At 37.2% G+C, this 23,760-nt stretch overlaps 1 protein-coding gene across 20 annotated transcripts in view; it reads left to right on the top strand.

Moving 5' to 3' along the window:
* Positions 1 to 23,760, top strand: part of PAK3 (p21 (RAC1) activated kinase 3) — a 278,987-nt gene that overhangs the window by 187,065 nt on the left and 68,162 nt on the right. For 12 of the 20 annotated variants that reach the window (XM_017349809.3, XM_051827243.2, XM_051827247.2 and 9 more), the window contains 3 exons: positions 16,472 to 16,572; positions 20,842 to 20,886; positions 22,037 to 22,190. In XM_017349809.3, coding sequence (XP_017205298.1) covers positions 16,472 to 16,572; positions 20,842 to 20,886; positions 22,037 to 22,190 — 300 coding nt within the window. Of the gene's footprint in view, positions 1 to 16,471; positions 16,573 to 18,300; positions 18,647 to 19,097; positions 19,270 to 20,841; positions 20,887 to 22,036; positions 22,191 to 23,760 lie in introns of those variants that run through there. The other 8 variants (XM_070067235.1, XM_017349812.3, XM_070067233.1 and 5 more) reach the window with 4 other exon arrangements.

Here is a 23,760-nt window from a genome sequence, read left to right as displayed (position 1 = left end):
ATAGCAAGATCTAACTGATGCTGACACAGATCAGCCAGAACAGAGAGGATGACAAGTCTGTTTTGTGCCAATACTTCAGGAGACCATAACTCATCTATAGAAAACTATGCCCAAGTTTTCTTAGGGGAAAAATGAGTGAGGTTTCCACTGTATTGGTATGCAAACAGAAAAGTCTGGATGACTCTTCCTCAGAGAATGATTTGAATGGTACTTTTTGGAAGAAAAACAAGACTGTAAAAAAAAAATCTTGATTTCATATCCTACTGGTTCTTCATAGTCTGTTGCATTTGCCAATGTGCTTCCTAACGTAAAGGTTGTTTATATAACAAGATAACATATCTCAGATCCTTCAAGCCTTAAGATCAATGTTTGATCAGCCATTCAAGAAGATGTATTCTAAACTAAAATGAAACTTTGTTGTTCAAAATCTTGTAAAAGTTTCTTTGTCAGAAGATCCTAGTATGTGAAATTCCTATACCATAATTAATGCTATATATTCTTAATAAAACAGACATTAGATATTTTATGAGTCTATTGTTAATGCAACCTGAGCAAAGATTTGGCTAGAGATGATGTAAATCTTTCAACAATCCCTTCCAAAGTCAAGGAATCCTTGGATTAAGAAGAACTTATGGATGAAGATGAACATTTGTAGCAGGAGCAATCATTGGCCAAAGTTGAATCTAAACCAATAGTCACCAATGCAACTGAAGTGGTATTGCTAGAAGATGATCTTTGGAAAGCTTCCAGTATCTCAAAAGTGATTATCATAAGTGACGATGAAGGCACGTGTTGGCTATGGGACTAGAGGCAAATGCAGCTGTTAGCAACAGAAGTAAATTTTTAGGAGATTAAAATCTCCCAAGAAAGTAGCAAAACTTGGTATGTTTACATATCAAATTTTACCTGTTCAAAGCTTGAGTGATTTAGCAGAATTCTATAGAAAGGTGCTATGGTGGCTTTAAAAACAATCATATTGGATGGAAATGATCTTCAATACAACTTAAATCATCAAATACCATTTAATACCATTGGTGGATGAGTAATGTTACCTTTAGACAAAGCTTCAGTGATTTAATTGAACTCTATGAAAAGGTGCTGAACTTTTTAAAAAGGTCATATTGGGAAAGAGAAATCTCAGAAACGCCACAATTATCAAGTAGTACCATTTAAATACCCTCACTGGACAACTGATAAGCTGCCTTCAGAGAAAGTTTGAATGATTTAATTGAACACTATAGAGAAGAAGTGCCAGGGTGTCTTCAGAAGAGCCAAAGTTGTTAAGTAATGCCAAGTAAATTCATTGCTCAATGTAGTTAAAACCACAAGCAACTTATTAGAATTTCAGATTGGACTTAAATGACTCTGAGAGCATAAGACATCCATGATTTGAATTAACAGTCCACCTCTGTTCATTGCTTCTCTGTCATCCTCATTTTTCCACTATCATAAGGAGTGACAGAAATGTGATCACCACCAGAAATCATCTCCAGATCTAAATGGAAGCTGTGTAGAACCTTTTTTTACTAATTTAAACTATGTTTATGCTTTTCATGTAATATACTATTGTTATTGTTTTATTTTACTGTGCATAAAAATATTTGAGGGCTTTCAAAAGCTCACTTGCAGTCTCATTTCCCCTGCTCACCTTTTTTCCTCTTAAAATCATGGCTTCCTCAGCGGAACTTTCCTACCTTTGAGGTTGTTCAGAAACCTGAGCCTCAAGGATGAGAAGGGGTCATTGCTTCTAGGTAACACCACAGTCAGTTTTGAGTTAATGGAAAGAGCACTGGACATGGGTTTTGGAGACCTTGGGTTCACATGTAGCTCTTCCATTTACTATTGTGTCTTTGGGCCAGCTTCTCTGAGCCCCAGTTTCATCACCTATTAAATGAAGATAGTAACACCAGACCTAACTCACAATATATTCATGGTAATACAATGTAATTCTGAATACGAGCATGCTACTAAAAGTAAGATTTAAAAATGCCAAATAGTTGTGAACTATTGTTACTTTTATAGCAATTTGAACCTTACAAGCAACCAAATAAAAAGCCTAGATTTTCGAACTGTCTTAAACATGTTTATTTGTATTTATTTGAAAAACAGATAGATAGATTGAGGTGGAGTGAGGGAGGGAAGGAGAGAAGGAGAGAGATGTATCTTCCATCTGCTAATTCACTCCTCAATTGCCCACAACAACCAGCCAGGGCTGAGTCCAGCTGAAGGCAGGCTCCAGGAACTCCATCCAGATCTCCCACATGTGTGGCAGGGAACTAAATACTTGAGCCATCATCTGCTGCCTCCAGGGTATGCATTAGCAGGAAACTGGATTGGAATCAAAGACAAGACTCAAATCCAGGCACTCTGATAAGAGATACCAGTGTCCCAAGTGGCTGCTTAGACACCTGTGCCATGATACCTGCCCTCAAATTCTTGTTTTTTAAAGTAACTTTTTACCTAACTTACAGAAAGTGTTTATCAATTTCAAAAACTTGGAAAAGAAATATAAGCATGTAGAAAAAAATGAAAATCACCCATAGTCACAAATTCCAAAATTCTATCAACATTTCTATGGATTTCTTTTCAGACTTTTTCTGTTTCTTCGTATTCACATATGTACTTTTCTACATAGTGAATACAATAATATATGCAGTTTTGCATCCTGCCTTTTAATTTAACATTTTTATCATGAATATATTTTGCTACATTTTTAAAAAAGGCTTTATAGGTATCATTTTTGATGATGTGTATATATAGTGACTGGCACCATGGTTTATTTAACCATTTCCTTTTGTTGGATATTTGAGATCCTTTCCAAATTTTTGTCATGATAAATAATGTCACAATGTCATTAATTAACTGAAATGAAAATATTTGCTTTGGTGACAGCAGAGGGGATTTTTTTGGTTGTTGTTGGTCTTTTAAAAAGTCTTTTTCATGGGTACATGAAATAAATGGAACTTCAAGAGACAAAGGAAAATCAGAAGTAATAGAGGTAATTTGAAGATTGAGAAACTATCTTTGTTGGAGACTGTTACAGGAGCTGAATTTTGGGATTAGTAAGATTTAGGAGGAACAGTTTGTCACCGTTTTATGATGCTTCACTAGAGAAAAGTTTGTAGAGTTCAGACCAGGAAAAGGACATCCTGAATAGGTGGTTTTGTTATACGGATTCTGAGAAGTATGAAGCTGATTAGGGTTCTCTTTTGTTGACTACTGTAAAGCTTGGAGCCAAATTTGTGGTCCATAAATAGCACTTAAAATGGGATTCTATGAATTAGCTTTTTTCCAGGCTCTATTTTATGTCTCTATCTTTGTTGTTTTTGTTGTGTTTGGGATTCTGTTTTTTTCCCCTTTTCCTTTTTTATCTACCTGGGGTTTATACTATTACATTGTATTTTGTGTATTCTTGTAAGCTGCCTGACATTCATTTTGAAACAAGGTGGGGGAATATATATATAAATATATATGAATGAATAAATAAATACATGAATAAATTCATGAATAAATAAACCAATAAGGAGAAGGGAATGAGGCAAATGAATACAGCCAAGATTCTGAAAATGGCATAGTGCCTCCAAAAATAATCAATGTTAAGGACTTGAAGCTTGGAAGAACATATGAGAAAGAAGCAGGTGAGGCCACATTTGGAGATGATAATGTTCTGTGTGATGTCTCTGTCTTCTGAAGTGTGCTTACGTTTCTTGTATCTTGTGTTTTACTTGGCATTAGGTGTGTTTCAGAGGACATGCAATGCTGTGTGAAGATCTGTGTCTTCAGAGAGCAGAGTTTGTGTGCATTCTGTTTGTGGGGAATCCAGAGAGATTTGGGAGCTGATGGGCGTGGCAAAGATGTGATAGTCTCTTTTCTTGGAAGTGTAGGAGTGGATACTTGTATATAAATCAAATCCCAACAAATGGGTAGTTAGCTACCATTTACTGACTGGGTATAAAGCTGTGTGCCAACCACATTGCAAGAATTCAGTCTTAATCTTAACAGCCACTCTATATTATCTTCTTTTCACAGATGAGATAATTTAAGCTCAACGCTATAGACAGTCTAGGGTCACATAGCAAATGACAGAAGCCTGAAATCTTCCAGATCTCTCTGGATCCAATATCTATGCTTATTTTGCCATATAATAATGCCCTGTGACAGGACAAATTATATGCATGGTACACTCTGTGCCTAGCATCCAAAAGCCAACAGTAGCTTTTGTTTTTCCTTAAGAAGATGGCAGTGTGTTTTGAAACATCTAAATTCCAGAAAAGTGAACTTTTATTTTATTGTCCCCTCAGAGAGAAAGAAAACTTTTCATATTTTTTTAGAGAAATGGTGTGAGACAATATTATTGATAATAGAAAAGTGCTAACTTCCAGATGTTTTGTGGGTTATATTATCCTTTGGTGTGACTACTATAAGGCTTATATGTTGCTTGCTTGAGAAAGTTGAGGCTCTAAATGAGTGTGTTCATATGTGTGAAAAGTTTTCAAGATGGTATATAGTTTTGTTGTTTTATATATATTCTGTTTTCTAATTCCTAGAGTATGTCATCTTCTATATACACTACACAGCAGGAAGCTTTGCTGTGCAACAATTAAGGAAAACTCTCAGTTTATCTTTTATGGTCTTGTTAATCAACTGTCTTGGTCAATGCACGTTACTAATTTTCATCCAATTAATGCACAATAAAATATACTTAGTGTCATAACAGTATGCAATATTTCTTTGGTGATGCTGAAGACCCTCTGGATCTTGTAATAGCTCAAGGTTATTATTGTGGCACCAACAGTGTTGGGGGAGTACCAGTTAATTGAGGATTCTATTATCAGAAAGCCAGGAGTCAGAGACTACCACCTCCTGAACGGTGCTTACATTCTGCTTGGCTCTTCAAATTTAGCCCATCCAGCTCAGTAAACAGTGCTATTTAGGGATCACTGCCCTGCCCCTAAGAAAACCCGATGGGCATTTTGCTTGTCCTCCAGGGTCAGTTCTGTGTGCTACGAGAGAGGAGCCTCCTGTACTATTCCTTTCCTTCTAGAAATTCCTTGTTGAGGTGGGAACTAGGGGGCATAAGAATGAATTCTACCTCAATGCTAGGACCTTTGCTTCTACTGCAAGGCCAATGAGCAGGGATACAAATTTGGTAGCCCACTAAAATCACCATACAGTCAAAATCAAGGGTTGTATGCAATATAGGCTTGAGATATGTCTACACTGAAGTAAAGAAGCAACAAGGGGAAATAAATTAATAGAGAAAGTAATGTTTTAAAGGGACATTAGGAGGTGGAGAAGATTCAGGGGAATGAATGGGAAGAAAGAGTAAGACAGAAGAGCTCCATTTCCAACACGACAATGTAGTGTTGCAAGAAGAGGAAAATTGACAGTAGCTAAGGGTTATGAAGTTGTTTTCCTTCTTAAAAGCAACAAATGCCTTGTTTTTCCCTGTCAAACTTGAACCATATAAAATTTTCCATGTGATCGGAAGTGTCTAGTTAGCACATTGCCTCATCTTTTTTTTTTTTTTTTTTTTTTTTTTTTTTTTTTTTTGCAAACATTTTCCACTGAATTGTTGTATGTGTGAATTGGGTGTAAATAAACTTGAAACCAGAATGTGTTGCCTGAAAGGAGTTAAGTAAAAGACAACTTTCAGTGATTTCCCAAAATGATCACTGTTGCTGAATGTTTTGAAGATGGTACTACTGAAGATGGTGACTGTGGATGTGATTAGACATGCTCATATAAGACTATCATTTCTTGTCCCCCATCCCATCATCCCCATAGAAAATCCACCCTATAGATTCAGGTTGTAGCTATCTTTTATAATCAGGTACTACTTTGAGTTTTTAATCTGTAATAAAGGACACATACTTTTATCTATAGACCCGGAAGACCTGGCAGGAGGAAACTGTCTCTGTGTACTAGAGGGAATGGAACTAGACATAAAGAAATTCCTGATAGGTTAATTGGATGCTAGAATTACTAAGAATGAAAATTTCTTGGTTCTCCATTGGGTCTCAGGGATTGAAGAAGTTCTTTCTGAAAAGAGGAGAATGGATCTTCCACATTAGGCCTTCCCAGCTGTGTACTTCTGGGATTTGCTAATGTAAGGAAAGATATAATTATATAATATAATCTTCTTATAGATCAGTGAATGTTTGAAATATCCCAGTTAATCCTCTTTCTAGGTGGTTATATTTGCAAGAGCATCACTTATAGGATGGAGTATTGGGTTTAAAAAGCAGCAGATTACTCAATTCTCCAGCAAAAAGTCACCCTGTTAATTCATATATTTTTCAAGACAGTGTACTCTGGAAGACTGTTGCAGAGGTATTACAATGTTCAAAGTACATCCCTCAAACTTCATATGATGGAGATGAGACAGGGATTCTCCCCAATCTATGGGAAGACAAGTTCAGAGAGGTGCAATGACTTCTACAAATTTATTTCATGACTTCATAACAAAGCAAGGCACACTAGAAGTTAGACCTTACAACTCCTAGTCCAGTGGTTCTTAAACACTTTCCTGCTTGGTGTAAAATGAGAGTAACCTAATATGTTTTGAAAATAGATTTTAGTGAATGGAATATGCGAAAATAAAATTGTCCCAGAAGCAAAGGAAGCCTAGATGGATCAGCAATTATGACAGTAATCACAACTTTATCTTCACAAGTTCCTGAGCCTAACTTTCTATCAGCAAGTAACTTGCCTTTGTAAGAGAAAATGAAAACCATTATCACCCCCATTCCTGTGTTATTTTGGGGACTTTCAAGTCATTTTTGTTATTTGTAAAAATAATTATACTTATAAAAATTGAAATATTAAAGAGCTATATTAAAATAGAACATTAGAATCACGTCATTCCTCCCATTAGATTCTTTCATAATCCACCATTTAAAGGAGATTTGGGACCTCTTCCTCATTTGGTAACCACTTTTCTTTGCTGTTTAAAACCACCATGTGTTTTATCTGTGATACTAGATTTAAGTCAGAAATATATCTGTTAATATACAATCTCTTTTTAAATACTTTAGCCACCTTACACTGTCAATTTCCTTAAAAAAATAGAGTAAACAGTAAAATCTATCTTTATGCCTAGTTTTACATTGTAGTTATCTCTTGATGCCTTCACATACTTTCGGTGAGGAAAAATAAACTTGAAGGCCCACATAATGACATTCTACCAAAGAATTAGGTGGAAACTAGAGAATTAATTGCTCCCCTGTGTGAGAGAAAATGTGCATCTTGTAAATCCAAGAGGTAGGAAATACCTGTGGGTCCCCTCTCATAATATGCCTTGAAATGGGATATTTGTTGATAGAGCAGATGTGGCAGAGTTTAGAACCTTTGTACAACAGTCCCTCTGGGACCAGAGCTCTCACAATGAATGTGGCCTTGTTGACACCACCGACAGGGCTACTGGTACCATAAGAATAACTATGCTGGGTTACAGACTTTGCTCAAGTGTAAGGAGGGCTTCAGCAGGCTTCCTTCTGGAGGGTATGACACAGTGTGCTCTGTGATGCACAAATCAGAGAGTGGGGCAGACTGGAATTTTTTTAAATGAAGGTAACAACCTCAGTACCTAGTTCATTTATATTTAAGTAGATACTAAGGCATTTTAATTCTTACAGGTTATAAAGGCAACATATTGTAAATGATCTATGTGGGACACTAACTGACTCTTAGTGACTTAGAAGCAGTGAACCACCAAAAGCTTCTGTCACCCAACTAAGTGACCAAGTCACTAGGGCCACTAGTGACTTCAACTACAACTTCAACACAACAACTTTAACTACAAAAGCAATCTAAAATGTACTCTCCAGCCACACCCCAGACTTCTTGATTGACCTAGATCACTGTCTCCACCTCCATGAATACATAATAGCAAGTAGGCATGGCTTTTCTCCCTATATTTGGTCTCATTTCATAACATGAAGATCACTCATTCATCCTTTCATTTGTTTGTTCATTCACTTGTTAAATATTGATTCAAACACTCTAATAGTAGGTGGATTCTGGGTCACACAGAGGTGAATAAGTCCAAATCCCTGCCTTTAATGAACTGATGACCTAGTAAGGAACACAGACACAAATTAACCAATGATTAGGATTTAACATGGTAAGTACAGTATAGAAGTGAGTACTGAGGAGGGCCATCTATTCAAGACTGAAGGGAGAGAGGTAGTTAGAGAAGGCTTCCTAGAGGAGGTGACCACTGAACTGAGATGAGTCATAAAGGAAGAATAGAGCAAGCCATGTAAAGACTGAATGGTATTCCAGATAGAAAGAGTGGCATTATGAAGGCATTAGGCATGGTACACTACTAGTTGACTTTCTATAACTCCAACAAGAGATTCAGAATAAGTCATGTATAGAGTATGAATGAGAAAGGGGTAGGGTGTGTAGCTATGGATGTAATAGGGGTCCAAATCCTGGAGAAATTATATGAGCAAACTTCAAAAAGCTTGTGGGGAAATGGAATTAAAAGATAAGTTTATTTTGAAATCTATACATTTATTTTCATAGTACATGTTAGATGTCATGCTAAGGACTTTGAATTTGATACTGAAGGTAATCAGGGAACATTGAAGCAAGAGAATAGTATCAGATCTGTATTCTAAAATATCAGTGTAGTTACAGGAGGAAGAATGGATGGGGAGGATGTGTTGGATGGAAAGACTGTTGGTGTCTTGCAGGTGAGAAATGTCAGTAGCCTGGCCTAAGGGCCAATATAATTAGGAATAGGGGAGGACAATACATAAGTAATATTTTGGAGGCAGAATTAATAGAACAAGGCTATTAATCAGATGATGAGAGGAGGAGATAGGAAACAAAGGAGGAGTAGAGGTTTTGTTTTGTTGGGGTAGGTAAAGAGAATGTAGTGTTAATTTAATTTTGTGAGTTGCATGAGGGGCCTATGAGACTACCAATAGCTACCCCATAGCCAGTTAATTACATGGTATTAGAGTACAGCAGAGAGGTCAGGGCTAGAGATACAGATAGGAACTCACTCATGTAGATGGTGACTGCAACTGAGCATATAAATAACATAGCCTAAGAGAGGTGTGAGAAAAGATGAGGACCTAGGACAGCTCCTGGGAGGGGGCTACCATTTAAAGAGCCAACAGAAGGAGACTCTTGCAAATGAAACTGAGAGAGAAAACCCAGAAATGTAGACACAAACTCTGGGAAACACTTGTGTGAAGGAAGATCGGAAGTAGTTAGTTTAAAGAAGTGCATGGTCATGAACACCATTATGGCTGCAAGGTTAATGGTTTTAAGGATTGAAAAGTGGTTCTCCATTAAAGAGGTTAAATATATGTCTTCAGGAAGTCATTGCAGTTGTTTGGGCAGTGAGAGCTAAGGAAATTTAGATTGCCTTTTCAAGAAGTTTAACCTAAAGAAGAAAAGGCTGAGAGAGAATAACAGCTAGAGGAGGATATGAAGAGGCCAAAGAGTTTTAAGGACAAGTGAGATCTCAGCATGCCATGCCTTTTAAACCAAGAGGGTAGTACAAGTAAAGAGGGAAAGATTGAAGATATCAAAAGAAATGGGACAGAATTCTAGGAGGGAAATTCCTGAAGAAGTGAGGGGGCCTGTAATCTGGGGCACCAGTGGAATGGTACACATTAGGCCATCTGCTTCCAAGAAAGATAGGGGAGAGAAGGTGCTACTGATGGAGAGAATGTGTAGTGGTGGGAGAGGAAATGAAGTCAGAGGAGTTTCCAACTGGTCCCTTCCATTTTTCTCAGTGAAGTAGAGTGAAGGTCATAGGCTGAAAGTGAGGAAAGGGGGGTGGGGTGAAGCAGAAGTTTGAACAAAATAGTGAAATTCTGAAATATTTGGTGAGGAGATGGGGAAAAAGAAGTTGGCAAGAGGCAAGGAAAATATTGCCAAGCACCACTAATAACCAAGATAAGTTCTGTGGCCTTTATAAGAAGTACCAAGCTGCATGGCTGTGTGATTTTTTTTCCCATGCAACTCTCAGCAGCCTCCATATAGAAATAGAGAAGCTAAATGGTTGGATTCTGTCCATGCAGCATTTTGTAGCAAAATTGCAAGAGGTAGTCAAAGGGTGAGAGTGTCCACAGCACTGACTTAAGAGCAATTTACATGCTGTACAATAGAGTCTAGGCAAGTAGAGAGCTGAGAAATTGGCTAAAAATAGATGGATCCATAGGATGGGGGTTTTATTGAGATCAAAATACAAATACAATAGGAGCAAGGGTTTGAAAGAGAAGGCTAGTGGAATGAGAGGCTGGACTCAGAATAAGATAGTAGAGTTGAGTATTTTAGAGAAAAGGTGATTTGGGATAAGGAAAATGGGGCAGCCGTGCTTCTCGTTTCTGGCTGCACATCATCTTTGGGTTTTGTTTGTTTGTTTTTTGTTTTTGTTTTTGACAGGCAGAGTTAGACAGTGAGAGTGAGAGACAGAAAGAGAAAGGTCTTCCTTTCAGTTGGTTCACCCCCCAAATGGCCGCTACGGCCTACGCGCTGTGCCGATCCGAAGCCAGGAGCCAGGCGCCTCCTCCTGGTCTCCCATGCGGGTGCAGGGCCCAACCACTTGGGCCATCCTCCACTGCCTTCCCGGGCCACAGCAGAGAGCTGGACTGGAAGAGGAGCAGCCTGGGACAGGGACAGAATCCGGCTCCCCAACCGGAACTAGAACTCGGAGTGCCGGCGCCACAGGCGGAAGATTAGCCAAGTGAGCTGGGGCACCAGCCATCTTTGGGGTTTTAAAAATCACTTGACCAAGTCTCATCCCCTGAAATCCTGATACAATAAGTTTTGGTTGAGCCCCAGGCATTGGTCCTTTATGGAACCGCGTAGATTACTCTGATAGGCAACCCTGGTTGAGAAGACAGGTTTAAAAGGTCAACCATAGAGTAAATTGCACCCCTGGAAGGAAGATAGAGTTGATTAGAGTTGAAGGAGGTCAGGGAGCCCTAAGGAAAGACTGCGAAGGAGGTTTTGTCCATTTGTATCCTATATTTCACAGACTTATGGAAGCACAGAATGTAGGAAGGAAGACTGTGACTCAAAGTCCCCAGTGGATAAGGAGACATAGACAGGACAGTAAAGTGGCAATAACTTCAAAGGAAGTGGTCTTGCAGGAAAGGGCAGAAGTACTCTTCTCTAATAGACAATTGGGAGTAAATTGTGGAAAACTGCCTTCTCCATTCCCCGAGGCCTAAAGATTTGGGATGGGAAATAATGAGCAGCCTCCATCAGGATTATCAGATGATGTGGCACCTTCATTGGATAATATTGTTTAAGATTGTTGTACTTTGCATAACAGAAATATACGAGGAGCTTTAAAAATAAAGATACCTGGGCCTAAATCTCTGGGAGTAGTGTTCTCTTTTACTTGCTCGCTCACTCCCTCCTTCACTCGCTTGTTTACCCCATGAGAATGAGGCAGAGTGAAGTTTAAGAACCTAACGTTGAAAGGATTTAATGAAGAGATTGAAGGTGTAGGGGAAAAACTGTTCATGACAAGATCAGCACTAAACGCTATAGGAAATGCAGAGCACATTGAGGTAAGATGTATAGTAGATGATAAATGACTATAGGGGGCTTTTCTTTCTTTTACATGATAGTAGAATAGAGGAAATGTCAAAATGAGAAACTTGAGAGATTATCTGGCCCCTGGAGGTACAGCCAGAACTCATATATACTTAGAGTCCCAAGGCTAAATGTCATTAAGTATGTGGTCCAGTCAACAATGTGTGGACTTGTTCTGAGTTTCAGTGGAATATATGAGGTAGACTTTAAAAATGATACATGTTTGAGCTTCTGCTATCTGCAAACATCAACCCAGATCTGATCAAGCTGAATTTTGTCTGCCCAATACTCAGTGTTTGCAGAATTTTCTGGGGAGATAGACATTTTTGTGTGCCTAAATATCAAAACAAAACAACATAAAACAAAAATCAGTTCTCATCTAGGCTCCATTAAATCACTAAACATTTACTAAAGGCTGGGAATCATATCTGTTCTTGTTTTAAATGCTATTGAAAAATTAATAGTGTAGCTATTAAGAGCTTAGACTCCAGAGACACGGCATGGTGCTAGGTTCAAATCCTGTCTGTCACTCGCTAGCTGTGTAACTCTAGATATATGCTTAAACCCCACTACGTCTTTTTTCTCATCTATAAAACAACAATAATAAGATAAACCTTATAAGACTGTAGTGGATATTAAATGAGTTAACACTAGAAGTACTTCACCCATGGCAAGTTTCCTAAAAATGATAGTTTTTAAGTGTACAGATCCAAGGCAGGTGCTGAGGAATGTGAGAATGAATAAAACAGTATTTGCTTTGAAGTATCCCAAATGCTAGCTAGAGAGATAGATATGTAAAGAAGAAATAATTCAGTGCTATAAGTGCTTAGCTCAGAACATATACTTTGTAGTTTTATGGGAAAATGAAAGGAGGGACTTTCAACTTTGAAGATAGAATACAGGAAAAAATTTGCCAAAGGGGAGGAATCCCAAGAGAGAGTCTTCAAGAACAAGGACTAGTGGAAGTACTCCACACAAAGTCGGGGGAGAGGGTGAGAAGTAAGTCTTTCCAGGCCTAGGCCTAACATATGTAAAATCTTGGAAGTAAGAGAGATCCAGGTCATTTAAGGAGCATGGCATGAATACTGATAGTCAGGACTATGTCAAGAATATAGGCTGCAGAGAGATGCTAGGAATAGATCATGGAAAACTTTTGGATATCATGTTAAGGAGCATGAGTTTTACAGGTAATTTAAGGATCTTAAAGACAAGAATATGATATGGTCATAGACAGGAGAAATGAATTTGGCAAAATTGGAAGCAGTGAGAACAAGTGAGAAATGCTGATACCTTGGACTAGGAGAGTGGCTCGTGCAGATGAAAGGAAGGAGATGAATTCAAGACAAATTGAAGAGATAGAACAGAGAGAATTTGGTGACCAATTAATATAGAAATAAAGAAGTAAAAAATGACTCTCAAAGTTCTGATTTGGACAGCTGGGCCAATTCCAGATTACTCAAAAGGCAAAGTAAGCATGTGCTTATGACATCTAACCAATTAAGGGTGCCCAAAATATGGAAACATTTTTATTTTGAATATGTAACTTTTAAAATGACCCAAATTAGGCCGGCGCCATGGCTCACTTGGCTAATCCTCCACCTGCAGTGCCGGCACCCCAGGTTCTAGTCCCGGTTGGGGCGCCGGGTACTAGTTCCGGTTGCTCCTCTTCCAGTCCTGCTCTCTGCTGTGGCCCGGGAGGGCAGTGGAGGATGGCCCAAGTGCTTGGGTCCCTGCATCCACATGGGAGGCCAGGAGGAAGCACCCGGCTCCTGGCTTTGGATCGGCACAGCGCTGGCCATAGCGGCCATTGGGGGAGTGAACCAACGGAAGGAAGAGCTTTCTCTCTGTCTCTCTCTCACTGTCTATAACTCTCTCTCTGTCTCTCTCTCTCACTGTATAACTCTGCCTGTCAAAAAAATAAAAAAATAATAAAAAAGACCCAAATTAATTACCGTGGGAACATCAGAGCTTATTTGCATTCCTTACCTTTTTGTGCCTTAGTCTGGATTTGAATTAGATATTGAAGGAGAGGGATCATTATCTTTTCATTGCTTAGAGCCTTTAAAAGGAGAAGTCTAAGACCATATTCCTTCTGTAATCTGGGTGGTAGGTGGTATCATTTCCCTAAAAAAGGAGCACTGAGAAGAGCAATTTTGGGATTCCTTCCTCTGAAAGAAGCCCTGAGTGATGACAATGGCATGATTAGGGCTGTAAGGTACTCAGGTAATCTTGGGAAATACCATTAAGCCAATTCTGTACATAACTCAGCCCAAGTGGAATATTTACATTTAAGTCAATATGCTACAAATGTGAAACCAATACTAAACAGAGAAGTGAGATAATTTCTTTGCTGGCCATGGAAGCCATGAATGGAAACTGATGTAAAGACTGTAGATAGATGTTTAGGTAGGGACTCTTAATGGGGAGTCCAGGACACTTTCAAAGCCCTGGGAGGGGCCTTAGTAATATTTTATTTATGATACTGTATTACTTTAACTTCATGGGAGCCTTCCTCTCAAATTACATAAAGTGTCGATTCCCGCAATATCTTCATCTGCCTCTACCAATCACTAATTAGGGAATTAATTACCTAACATTGGCTAGTATCTGAGGGTGGATGCAATTCAAGAGAAATGAATCAACATTCATTGCAGGCCAAACACTGTATTAAGAAAAGTAGAAGGAAGAGAAACAATGACAATCAAGTAAAGAATGGTCACTGAGGGAGGAGGCAAGTCAGACATATTGTCAAGGAAGTGGAAAGAGAGCTTGTTAACTTTGTCCAGAATGAATGGGAGATCAAGAAAAAAAAATAAAAGAATGCAGGAATAGTTACGACACCTTCAGTGGAATGGCAAGACAGAAGACTGGTCTGTTTACCTTTCTAAACAAATAAGTGGTAGTTGAACAAGTATAAATGGTAGCTACAGTACACAGACATGTGGGGGAAGTAGGAGCACCAACAAATACCTTTAAAACTCCACTGTTTAGTCAGGATAATATTAATAAAATAGTGAAAATGAAATCTGTACTGAAGTTAAGTTAGATGGCATATATGAATATACTTCAAAAATTCATGGAAATTAAAATTAAAAATATGTTTATTTTGGTGCACTTAAAAAACATCCATGCGTAAGGGGCTGGCATTGTGGCACAGCAGGTTAAGCTGCCACCTGCAGCACCAGCATCCTATATGAGTGTGGGTTCAAGTCCTGGCTGCTCCACTCCCAATATATCTCCCTACTAATGTGCCAGGGAAAGCAGTGGAAGATGGCCCAAGTACTTGGGCCCCTGCCACCATCATGGGAGATCTGGATGGAGTTCCTAGTTCCTGGCTTCAGCCTGGCTCAGCTTTGGCTGTTGTGGCCACTTGGGGAGTGAACTAGTAGGTAGAAGATCTCTCTGTCTCTGTAACTCTGGCCTTTCACATAAATAAATAAATCTTTTTAAAAAGTTTTTTCATAATATTAATTTTCCACATATTATGAAAAAATTTTCATACTATGGAAAATGAGTCCTAAATGTGTTCCATGAAAAGGCAAAATCTTTGAATAACTCTTGCGCTCCACCCTAAAAGTTCTTTCCTGATCTTGTATAGTTACCATCATCACTTGAATTTCTATATTTTCACCCCATAAAGGTTGGCAACATGGATTAGTGAGAGAGGATGGAAAAAGAAATAAACCATAAGAATAGCATTTGAACGTGAAAATTTTCAAATTTAAAATTTATCATGGGTAACCCACAAAACCAGTAATCCAAATATGATTGAGTGTTGTCTGTAATTGAGGCTAAGGAAACATCTATTTGAACCAGAATGTTCTAACTTGGCCACGCTGGCAATTCTGAATTTGATTAGTTCCAACTGGGTAAACCCGATTCATGCTGACTTGCCCAGTATTAGAGCATGAGTATTATTTTTCCAGTGTGAAATAGTTTTAGAGGTACATTCTCAAATCTGCTGAAAGTCTCTTATGGAAGATACTATTTTAGAATATTTCCACACTAACTTCCTCCTGAGAACTCTTTCCAGATAAAGCAATTTCATTATAATTCCCAACTTAATTTCTCCAGTGATTATATCTTTAAAGGCTTTTGACTTATTAACTATCAGTACAGTTATTCCTAATTTTGTCACTATGAAAAATGTGCTACTTGGGAAGGACAATGATATTGAATTGCTAATAGACTATAATGGGGACATGGGACAATAGCTACATACTAGAAAGACTAATCCAAAGCACTGGTTTGACATTTCTAAGAACTAAATAAAAAATTAATTCGGTAAAAAAGCACCAAGCCTTAGGGATTTTTCCTAGCTAATTATGGGGTGTAAATTATTTTAAGTATTTTAATTATGAAGAAATATTTTTAACATCAATGATTTGCATTAGTATACTTGTTTAAAGAACACCAAGAGTCTATTTAGAGATGCTTCATAATGTAAATATGTAAATTAAAGAAGTTCTAAGTACTTGATATTTAGCTAAAGTTAACATGGAAACAATTCATGACATTTTCCTTGATAGCTCAAGTGCTTTTCTATCCTTTGTTCCTCAAAGTAAGCCTTAGCTTGACTTGACTGTAAATCCAGCAAATCCAGCTAAACATAATTAGACAACTGGTGGTTACACCTCTATACTGATAAAGGGCGTAAAGCAGTATGAACAGAGGTTTATTTGAAATGTATTTGGGAATTTTTTGGATTCATTGAACTTTTTTTTTTGTCGAACTCTCAGCCATTATTGCAAATAAAATTGGAATTTCTGGAGTTATGTATTGTTAAAATTGTGATGGAATCAAATGTCTTTCAGCTTTGTAATTATTTTGATGAGCTACTTTACAACTTTGAGACGCTAACTATACCCCAAATAAATGCATCTTAACATTTTGCCTTTAGCCAATAAGAAGAAGGAGAAAGAGCGCCCAGAGATCTCTCTTCCTTCAGACTTTGAGCATACGATTCATGTGGGGTTTGATGCAGTCACCGGGGAATTCACTGTAAGTAAGCTCCTTATTTTGTTTTGTAAGCCATGAATAAGTTCCTTTATGAAAACAAATTTCAAACCACAACTGTCATGTCCCAAAATATCAGATTTGAAGTTTTTGATGATTACTAGCAAGGCTGACTTAGCTACACAATCATAGACGGAAATAGAGAGTGGCAACAACATTGGAAAACTTATTTTGTCCATCTTAACACAAATGCCTGATCACTATATTCTTCAAATTCATTGAAAAGATTAATTTGCCATGGCACAGACAATGTAATAATGACATGGAGACCCTGCCTGAGCCTGTTCTTTTTTGTGTAAAGTGAATCAAAGAATCATCTCCTAAACTTTGCTAGGGAAGACAATCTATCTGAATAATTCAGGTTTTTCATGGAAACAGGAATACCCAGATCAGCTAACCACACTAACAAAAACTCTCTGTAAAATTGACCTGTTTTAAACTCTCTGTAAAATTGACCTGTTTTTTTCCATTTAGTTTCAAAAACAGCTTATTTTTAGAATGATTGATAGGTATATTTTATAGACATTTAGGACAATAAACCATGTGTTTCAGAAATATTGATAGGTATATCATATGTTCTTCAGGGATTATGTGATGTGTGTGTGTGTGTGTAGGTGTATATATATGTATGTATGTATATGTGTATATATATATTCCCCTTTGGATAGACCATTGCCATATGTCAAGTCTTTCTTTTGGATATTGGTAGTGGCCAACTAGTATAGGATATTAGATCTATGGCATTTTGTACCATTTTATATCTGGCATCTGTTTTTTAGATTTTTGAAGGGAAGGATGTGGCTAGAAATATGTCCCCAGGAAGGTTGTCTGCCTTTATCCATAGTAGTAAGGAACTCAATCAAAATGTACATCCTGAAATAATGAGTAATTTTGAATGCATTTAGAAAAACAATCATTGATAGAACCATCATCATTAATTCTTGGGTTGTTAAATCAGATACTGAATAGTTAATTTTCTATTTCACAGTGTGATGGTTAGTGAGGAGACTTTGTCATATGATTAAGTGAAAAAAGAGAAAGAGCAAAGTAATTTGATTTAGAGAAGTAAACCATGTCACTAAATTGACAGCCAAAGTATTTTTTTTCAACTCTGGATGTAAGCAATATGAGAATGAAATTGAAACTGAGTAAAAGGATTGGCCATGTGAAATGGTGTGAACTGATTTTTTCCATATTCTCAGTAGTAAGTGGAAATGAACACTAAGAAATATTGAGACTGATAAATTTGAGATAGGGAGTTAGGTAAGATTTCATCATTGGAATCAAAGACATTATTTCAATGGCTTGGAGTTGGAGCCCAGACTTTATTTTATTGTCAGAATATTCTTGTAGGTACTACACATAGAAACTAAAACCTCATTATGAACATTACTACCATCATTATCACCAGATAACATAATTTTTATGAGTTGAATACATGTTATTTAAAAATAATGAACAAAGAGATTATAACTATATCTGACATTAGTAGCAGGAAAAGCCCTCAAACTTTATCAAAGTTGAATGTATTAACACTTCCCTTTTTTATTTTAAGAACAGTATCTTTCCAGTTTTGACCTGTTTTCTCTGTGTTCTTCTTCTGTTTAGACTTCTTTTAAGTTTTGTTGTCATTCCATATTTTCATTTTTTTTGTCTTCTTCCTTTTTGTTTTCTGAAGTGAAAGCTTTCTCTCACTATCTCATGTGGCATTTTGGTTCTTTTTAAATGTTTTACTCTGACCATTTTCCCAACTTACTAGATATCTGATGGTATAATTTCTTTATCTTTAGCTCCTTTTTTGTTCTTTCTGTGTTCTCGATGGACATGAAGGAAAGTGAATCACCACCATCTAATTGATGGCAGCACCAACTAATTTCACCTTGCTGACAATTATAATCTAAAGAACCAATCACAGAAGGGTGAGGTGGTACATGTGATGAGCAGTCTTTCCAGTCGTGAAAGAGTTTGATACAACTGAACCAAGACCAAACAACTCCCCAAATGCCGATTTGAAATGAAGCAGCTGTTTTGAAGCTGTTAGAAAGCCGTTGACTATGGAGTATGTAGATTGACACAAGCTAACTTTGGAAATTGGAATCATTTTATTATTATGTTGATGACTTTTTGTGACTTGTCTACACATTACCTTTAAAGACATCAAATTCCCATTTTAAAAAATCACCTTAACATATGATAGATACTATTACGTTTATTAACTTTTAAAATTCCAAATGATCATAAACTTTAAAAAAATCATTTTATTGGTAGAATTTAGAATTGGATCCTAATTGCTGCAATATTACTAGTTTGTTGTGTGTTGGGTGGGGGGATCATGTTACTAAATTTTGTTATTGTGGTGGTTGAGGTTGAGTTTTGAGTGATTTTGTTGAACTGTCTAATTCAGTTGTCTTAAAAGATCTTATTACTTTGCATACTTGGACACTTACTTGGTGTGTTGCTTGGTGATTACCCTATGGCTAATGGGCCCATATAACCTTGCATACCTGATCATATACTTGGACCCTAAAGCTAAATTTAGGTTGGGAGGTGAGATTTTGGGTATTAAATTATTACAAGTCCTTACCCTTTATATTGCCATTTTTGTCCCAAATACTTCAGAACTCCCCTTTCCAGACCTCTAGACCTGTGACGGTCGCTTCAAGTCAATCAGAGGGAAAAATGGTATGAGTGATATAAATTATCATTTCTTATGATAAGATAAATGCTTGGCCTGTTATATCATGCTGCCATTCTCCTGGGCTACACTGGACAATCCCTAGCTTGATGTACATCTAGTTGTTATTGTATACATGGTCAGGCATTGATCTGTGCTCCTGCTTCTGATGCTCAGATTCCTAGGTTTCCATTAGCTGTCTAACTTTTGGGATTAGTGGCTTAATTTGGAGTAAAAAGATGGCTTTCAGATTATGTGCCTTTGTGGCATATGTTCAAATTTAAGCGTCAGATTTCATTGATGAGCTGGTTTGTCTCTACTTAGAAAAAAGAAATTATGTCAGCAGTGTAGTCACTTGGGTAAGTATAGCCGTCTGGAGAATCTTTTGTAATTGACAGCATTATTTCCTGCTGTCTAGTGATCACACAAGTATTTATTACAAAAGTTTAGAAGTGCCATGAGAATGTCTAATAATAGCAAGTAGTCCAATGATTGTGATAATGAACATGCCAGTGAAGTCTGCTTTAGTGGTTATGTGCAATGCATACCTGAATTTGTAACACTTAATAACTCCTTTGGCCATTACAGTATTAACCAAATGCTATTAATTGCACTTAGAATCAGAACTGGGATCATGCATGGGCTCCTGAGTTCAAATTTTTGGCTTAAGGCTTTAGCATCAAACTGCGTGATGAATGCATGTAAAAGTGTCGTTCCACTGTGCTTGGAGTAACTCCAAATGCCAGGAACCAAGGAAGTATATCCCAAATCAAACCAGCTGGGTAAAAGCATGTTTCTGTAGTGATTGAGGTATCTGTATTTAGACAAAGTTGTTACCTAATATTTGATCATATTTTGTGGGAAGTGGGACTTGGGAACTGCAGCATTGAGATGGAAATTATTCATGTATGGTTTGAAATGAAACGGTTTCCCTTTCCCTGAACTAAATGTCTGAGAAACCTAAGCACAGTCTGGCTGTGTGGGAATGTCCTTACCTAGTTTCCTCTACTCCAGCCATGACTTTAGCTACAAAGAACAGAAGAATCATGTCAGTGAGAACAAAAATTTACCATTGCCATATAGCCATCTTTTGAATTTTAGCCACATAGGCACTTCCAATGTGAAAACGAAATTGGTTAACCAGAATTGGGAACTGAAATTTGTAAGTTCATCACATGGCCATTGGCTACCTGTGATCACCCAGTTATAAAAACAACTTACAAATTATTGTTGAAGCTTTTCATGATGCCATCCTTCTTTCCTCCAAATTCACATTCCTGCCTTTTAGTAATGATAATCCTTGTTATTGTATATATATGGAGGAAGCATCTGGCCAAAGGTGGAATTATACATCCAAACTTTGGAACATTGTTGTTTTCTCTGTTCTCCTAAATCTGTTGTCCTGTAGCCTGTCCTGTCCCTGATTTAGTTAATGCCTCCCTATTTTCATAACCGCCCCACTTTAGAAGGGATTCCCCCTCCCCCCATTCAGACCCATTGGTTTCATTTCCTCCCACCTTCTAAGTTGTCCCACATTCTGTTTTAACTTTCTTTTCTTTCTTTATTTACGTCCATTACAGCCAGATCTCTATGGCTCACAGATGTGCCCAGGGAAGCTCCCAGAGGTGCGTCACAGGCCCAAAAGAAGCTTGCATCAAAGTGCTTCTTTGAGATGTCATAGCACTGCAGCAGCAGGTTCATGTGTGTGCAGTAGAGTTGTTGCTTGGCTTATCTCACTTTTTTGTTGTCATTCCCAAACTCTGGAGGCCCACGTCACACATTGTTTTGCCGAGACTTCATAGGACAAAGCCACAGAAATTGTGTTTGGACACACTTCAGGAATAGTGTGTCTGTTTCTTTCTCCAAGTTGCTCTTGGAGGTTGGATAATTATGAAACTGGGAGGTCTTTAGGCTGAACATGTAGGAAAGAATGTTGAATACTCAATGCAAAGCTAACCTCTCTGTGTAATTTTACACAATTCTCCTTGGTTAGATTTCCAAATACACCCTCCTCTGTGCTCTAAATGCTTCAGATTATTGCAAATTCTCACACGGTTTTGGCGTGGTTTTTATAGTCCCCAGGTTCTATATGGCCAATGAATAAAGTGGGGAGGAAGGAATAGAGGGAGGAGAAGGAGCGCATGGCCTGGAGAAAGCTGCAAGGAAAATACCCCATGCAGCATTAATGTTACTACTTAGCATCTCAGTGGTTATTGCTCCTCCACAACTTTATTCATATCTCCTCCCAATCCTCTTTTATTTACATTAAAGCTCTAGACCCAAAAATTACCAAGGGTGAGGCTTTCATTTTTCTTCTAAAAGTCATTCTAATTGCAACATGCCCAGAAGCAGCTTATTTTATTCCAATCATATAAAACTCATTGATCTGCACGATACTATGCTGTGCACAAATTTATAGAAGTCTTGCTATGTCTGCCCTGAGTCACCAGAAAAAATAAGCTAAGCTGTAAACATCATTTCATGGATGAGCAGAGTCAATATGGAGGTGATTTTCATGTGCTTTTTTTTTTCTATCACAGTCATACTCCCACCCACCCTTTTTAAGTTGAATCCTAGTTTTACCTATGTGTTTTAATTAGAGAAGAGAATGATTGCATTATTACGTTACTAACTTTAAATCTAGAATGTAACTTCAGTTTCCCAAGTGTAATCCTACAGGTAGCATGGGCTTCTTGGTGAAGAACTTTACTGGAAGGTGAAAATGTCGCTGCTGAATGTTCTGACCTGCCATTCTTTCCCTTTGGTTGTCCACAGGGAATTCCTGAGCAATGGGCACGATTACTCCAAACTTCCAACATAACAAAACTGGAACAGAAGAAGAACCCACAAGCTGTTCTAGATGTTCTCAAGTTCTATGATTCCAAAGAAACAGTCAATAACCAGAAATACATGAGCTTTACATCAGGAGGTAAGAAGAAGCCTATTGTATCAAAAGGTGAAGCAGTACAGTAATTTCAATCTTGGAGGTGCATGAATAGAACAAAACTTCTGTAGAACATTTAAAGTGAGTTCTAATTCCTTTTCCAAATGACTTCAGCATAAATAAACCAGAATATTGAGGTTGGAAGTTTTTAAAACCCAAATAAGGAAACTATTCAGTGAAGGAGTAGCTATTAACTTGCATCAACAATCAGAATTTTTATTTTGTGTATTTACTGACATAAAGCACTCAGTCACTTAGGATCAGACCCTGACCCTGTAATACACTCATTAATAAGAAGTATATGGATCAAACCATGGTCTCTTGAAATTTATTTTAACCTTTAGATCCATTGAGTTATACTATGATGACACAGTGGTTGTTAGATTATTTTGATCAGATCCCAAAATCAGATGAAAGAAAAGAGATAATGTCTTATTATTTACAGAGATTGAAATAGTCATGCCACCACCAAATCTTGACTTCATTTGCTAGGGTGTATACCTAGCTATTGTAAAGAGTCTTGATGTTTAAATTTGCACTACAAGCACCTGAAAAACATATATCATGTTGTACTTTTACATTTTAAGAAATATCATCTGGGTTATCCATCTAGAATAATTTATTTAGCATCTAAAGAAAGAAGGAAATACTGTCAATATTACCCTAGCTATAGAGCACCCACCTCTTGGCACTGGATTTAGTATAGGTCAAGCTTGAAGTTTCCTTTAGAACAGTGCCAGTATATAACATGGAAGGGGAAAAATTTGGCCATATGAAATGTCAAAGGTTAAATTTGAAGGCAAATAGACATTCATGTTTTAAGTGGGATTTTTTTATAATGAGGTTGCCTAACTGCCATCCTCCAATGTTGCAAACCTAAAAAAATTTCCATATGCAATCAAATGTCTAAGAGCACCAGATGCTGTTCTTATATTTATTTATATAATAAATATGTATTATATATAATAATATAACATTAATATAGCATAATGTATTATTAAATATATTTAATAATATTTAATACGAGGAAATCAAGAGCCATGCTTCAAGTTAGAAACATAGGCCACCAGAACTGAAAATGTATTTAAGAAATCATTTGAGTATAACCATTTATGTCCTTCAGATTCTCAAGTGCAAGTAGCCACTGCTGTTTAACATTTTGATTTTTGTGTACTGAATTCTTTAAATAACTTAAAAAGATGAAAGCCTGACAACTATGTTAGAACTGAACAATATCTGAATTTTTGCATTGTACTTTGCAGAGTGAAACTCACCATGTGCTTTCTTTTTTTAAAAAAACTTTTATTTAATAAATATAAATTTGAAAAGTACAACTTTTGGAATATAGCAGTTTCCCCCCCATAACCACCCTCCCACTTGCTAACCATCCTATATCCTACTCCCTCTCCTATCCCATTCTTCATTAAGATTCATTTTTAATTATTTTTATATACAGAAGGTCAACTTAGTATATACTAAGTAAATATTTCAACACACAAAGTATAAAGTACTGTTTGAATACTAGTTTTACCATTAATTCGCATAGTACAACACA

This window comes from Oryctolagus cuniculus, chromosome X (assembly GCF_964237555.1).
Source record: "Oryctolagus cuniculus chromosome X, mOryCun1.1, whole genome shotgun sequence".
Lineage (NCBI taxonomy): Eukaryota > Metazoa > Chordata > Mammalia > Lagomorpha > Leporidae > Oryctolagus > Oryctolagus cuniculus.
This window is presented reverse-complemented; position numbering and strand designations above follow the sequence as displayed.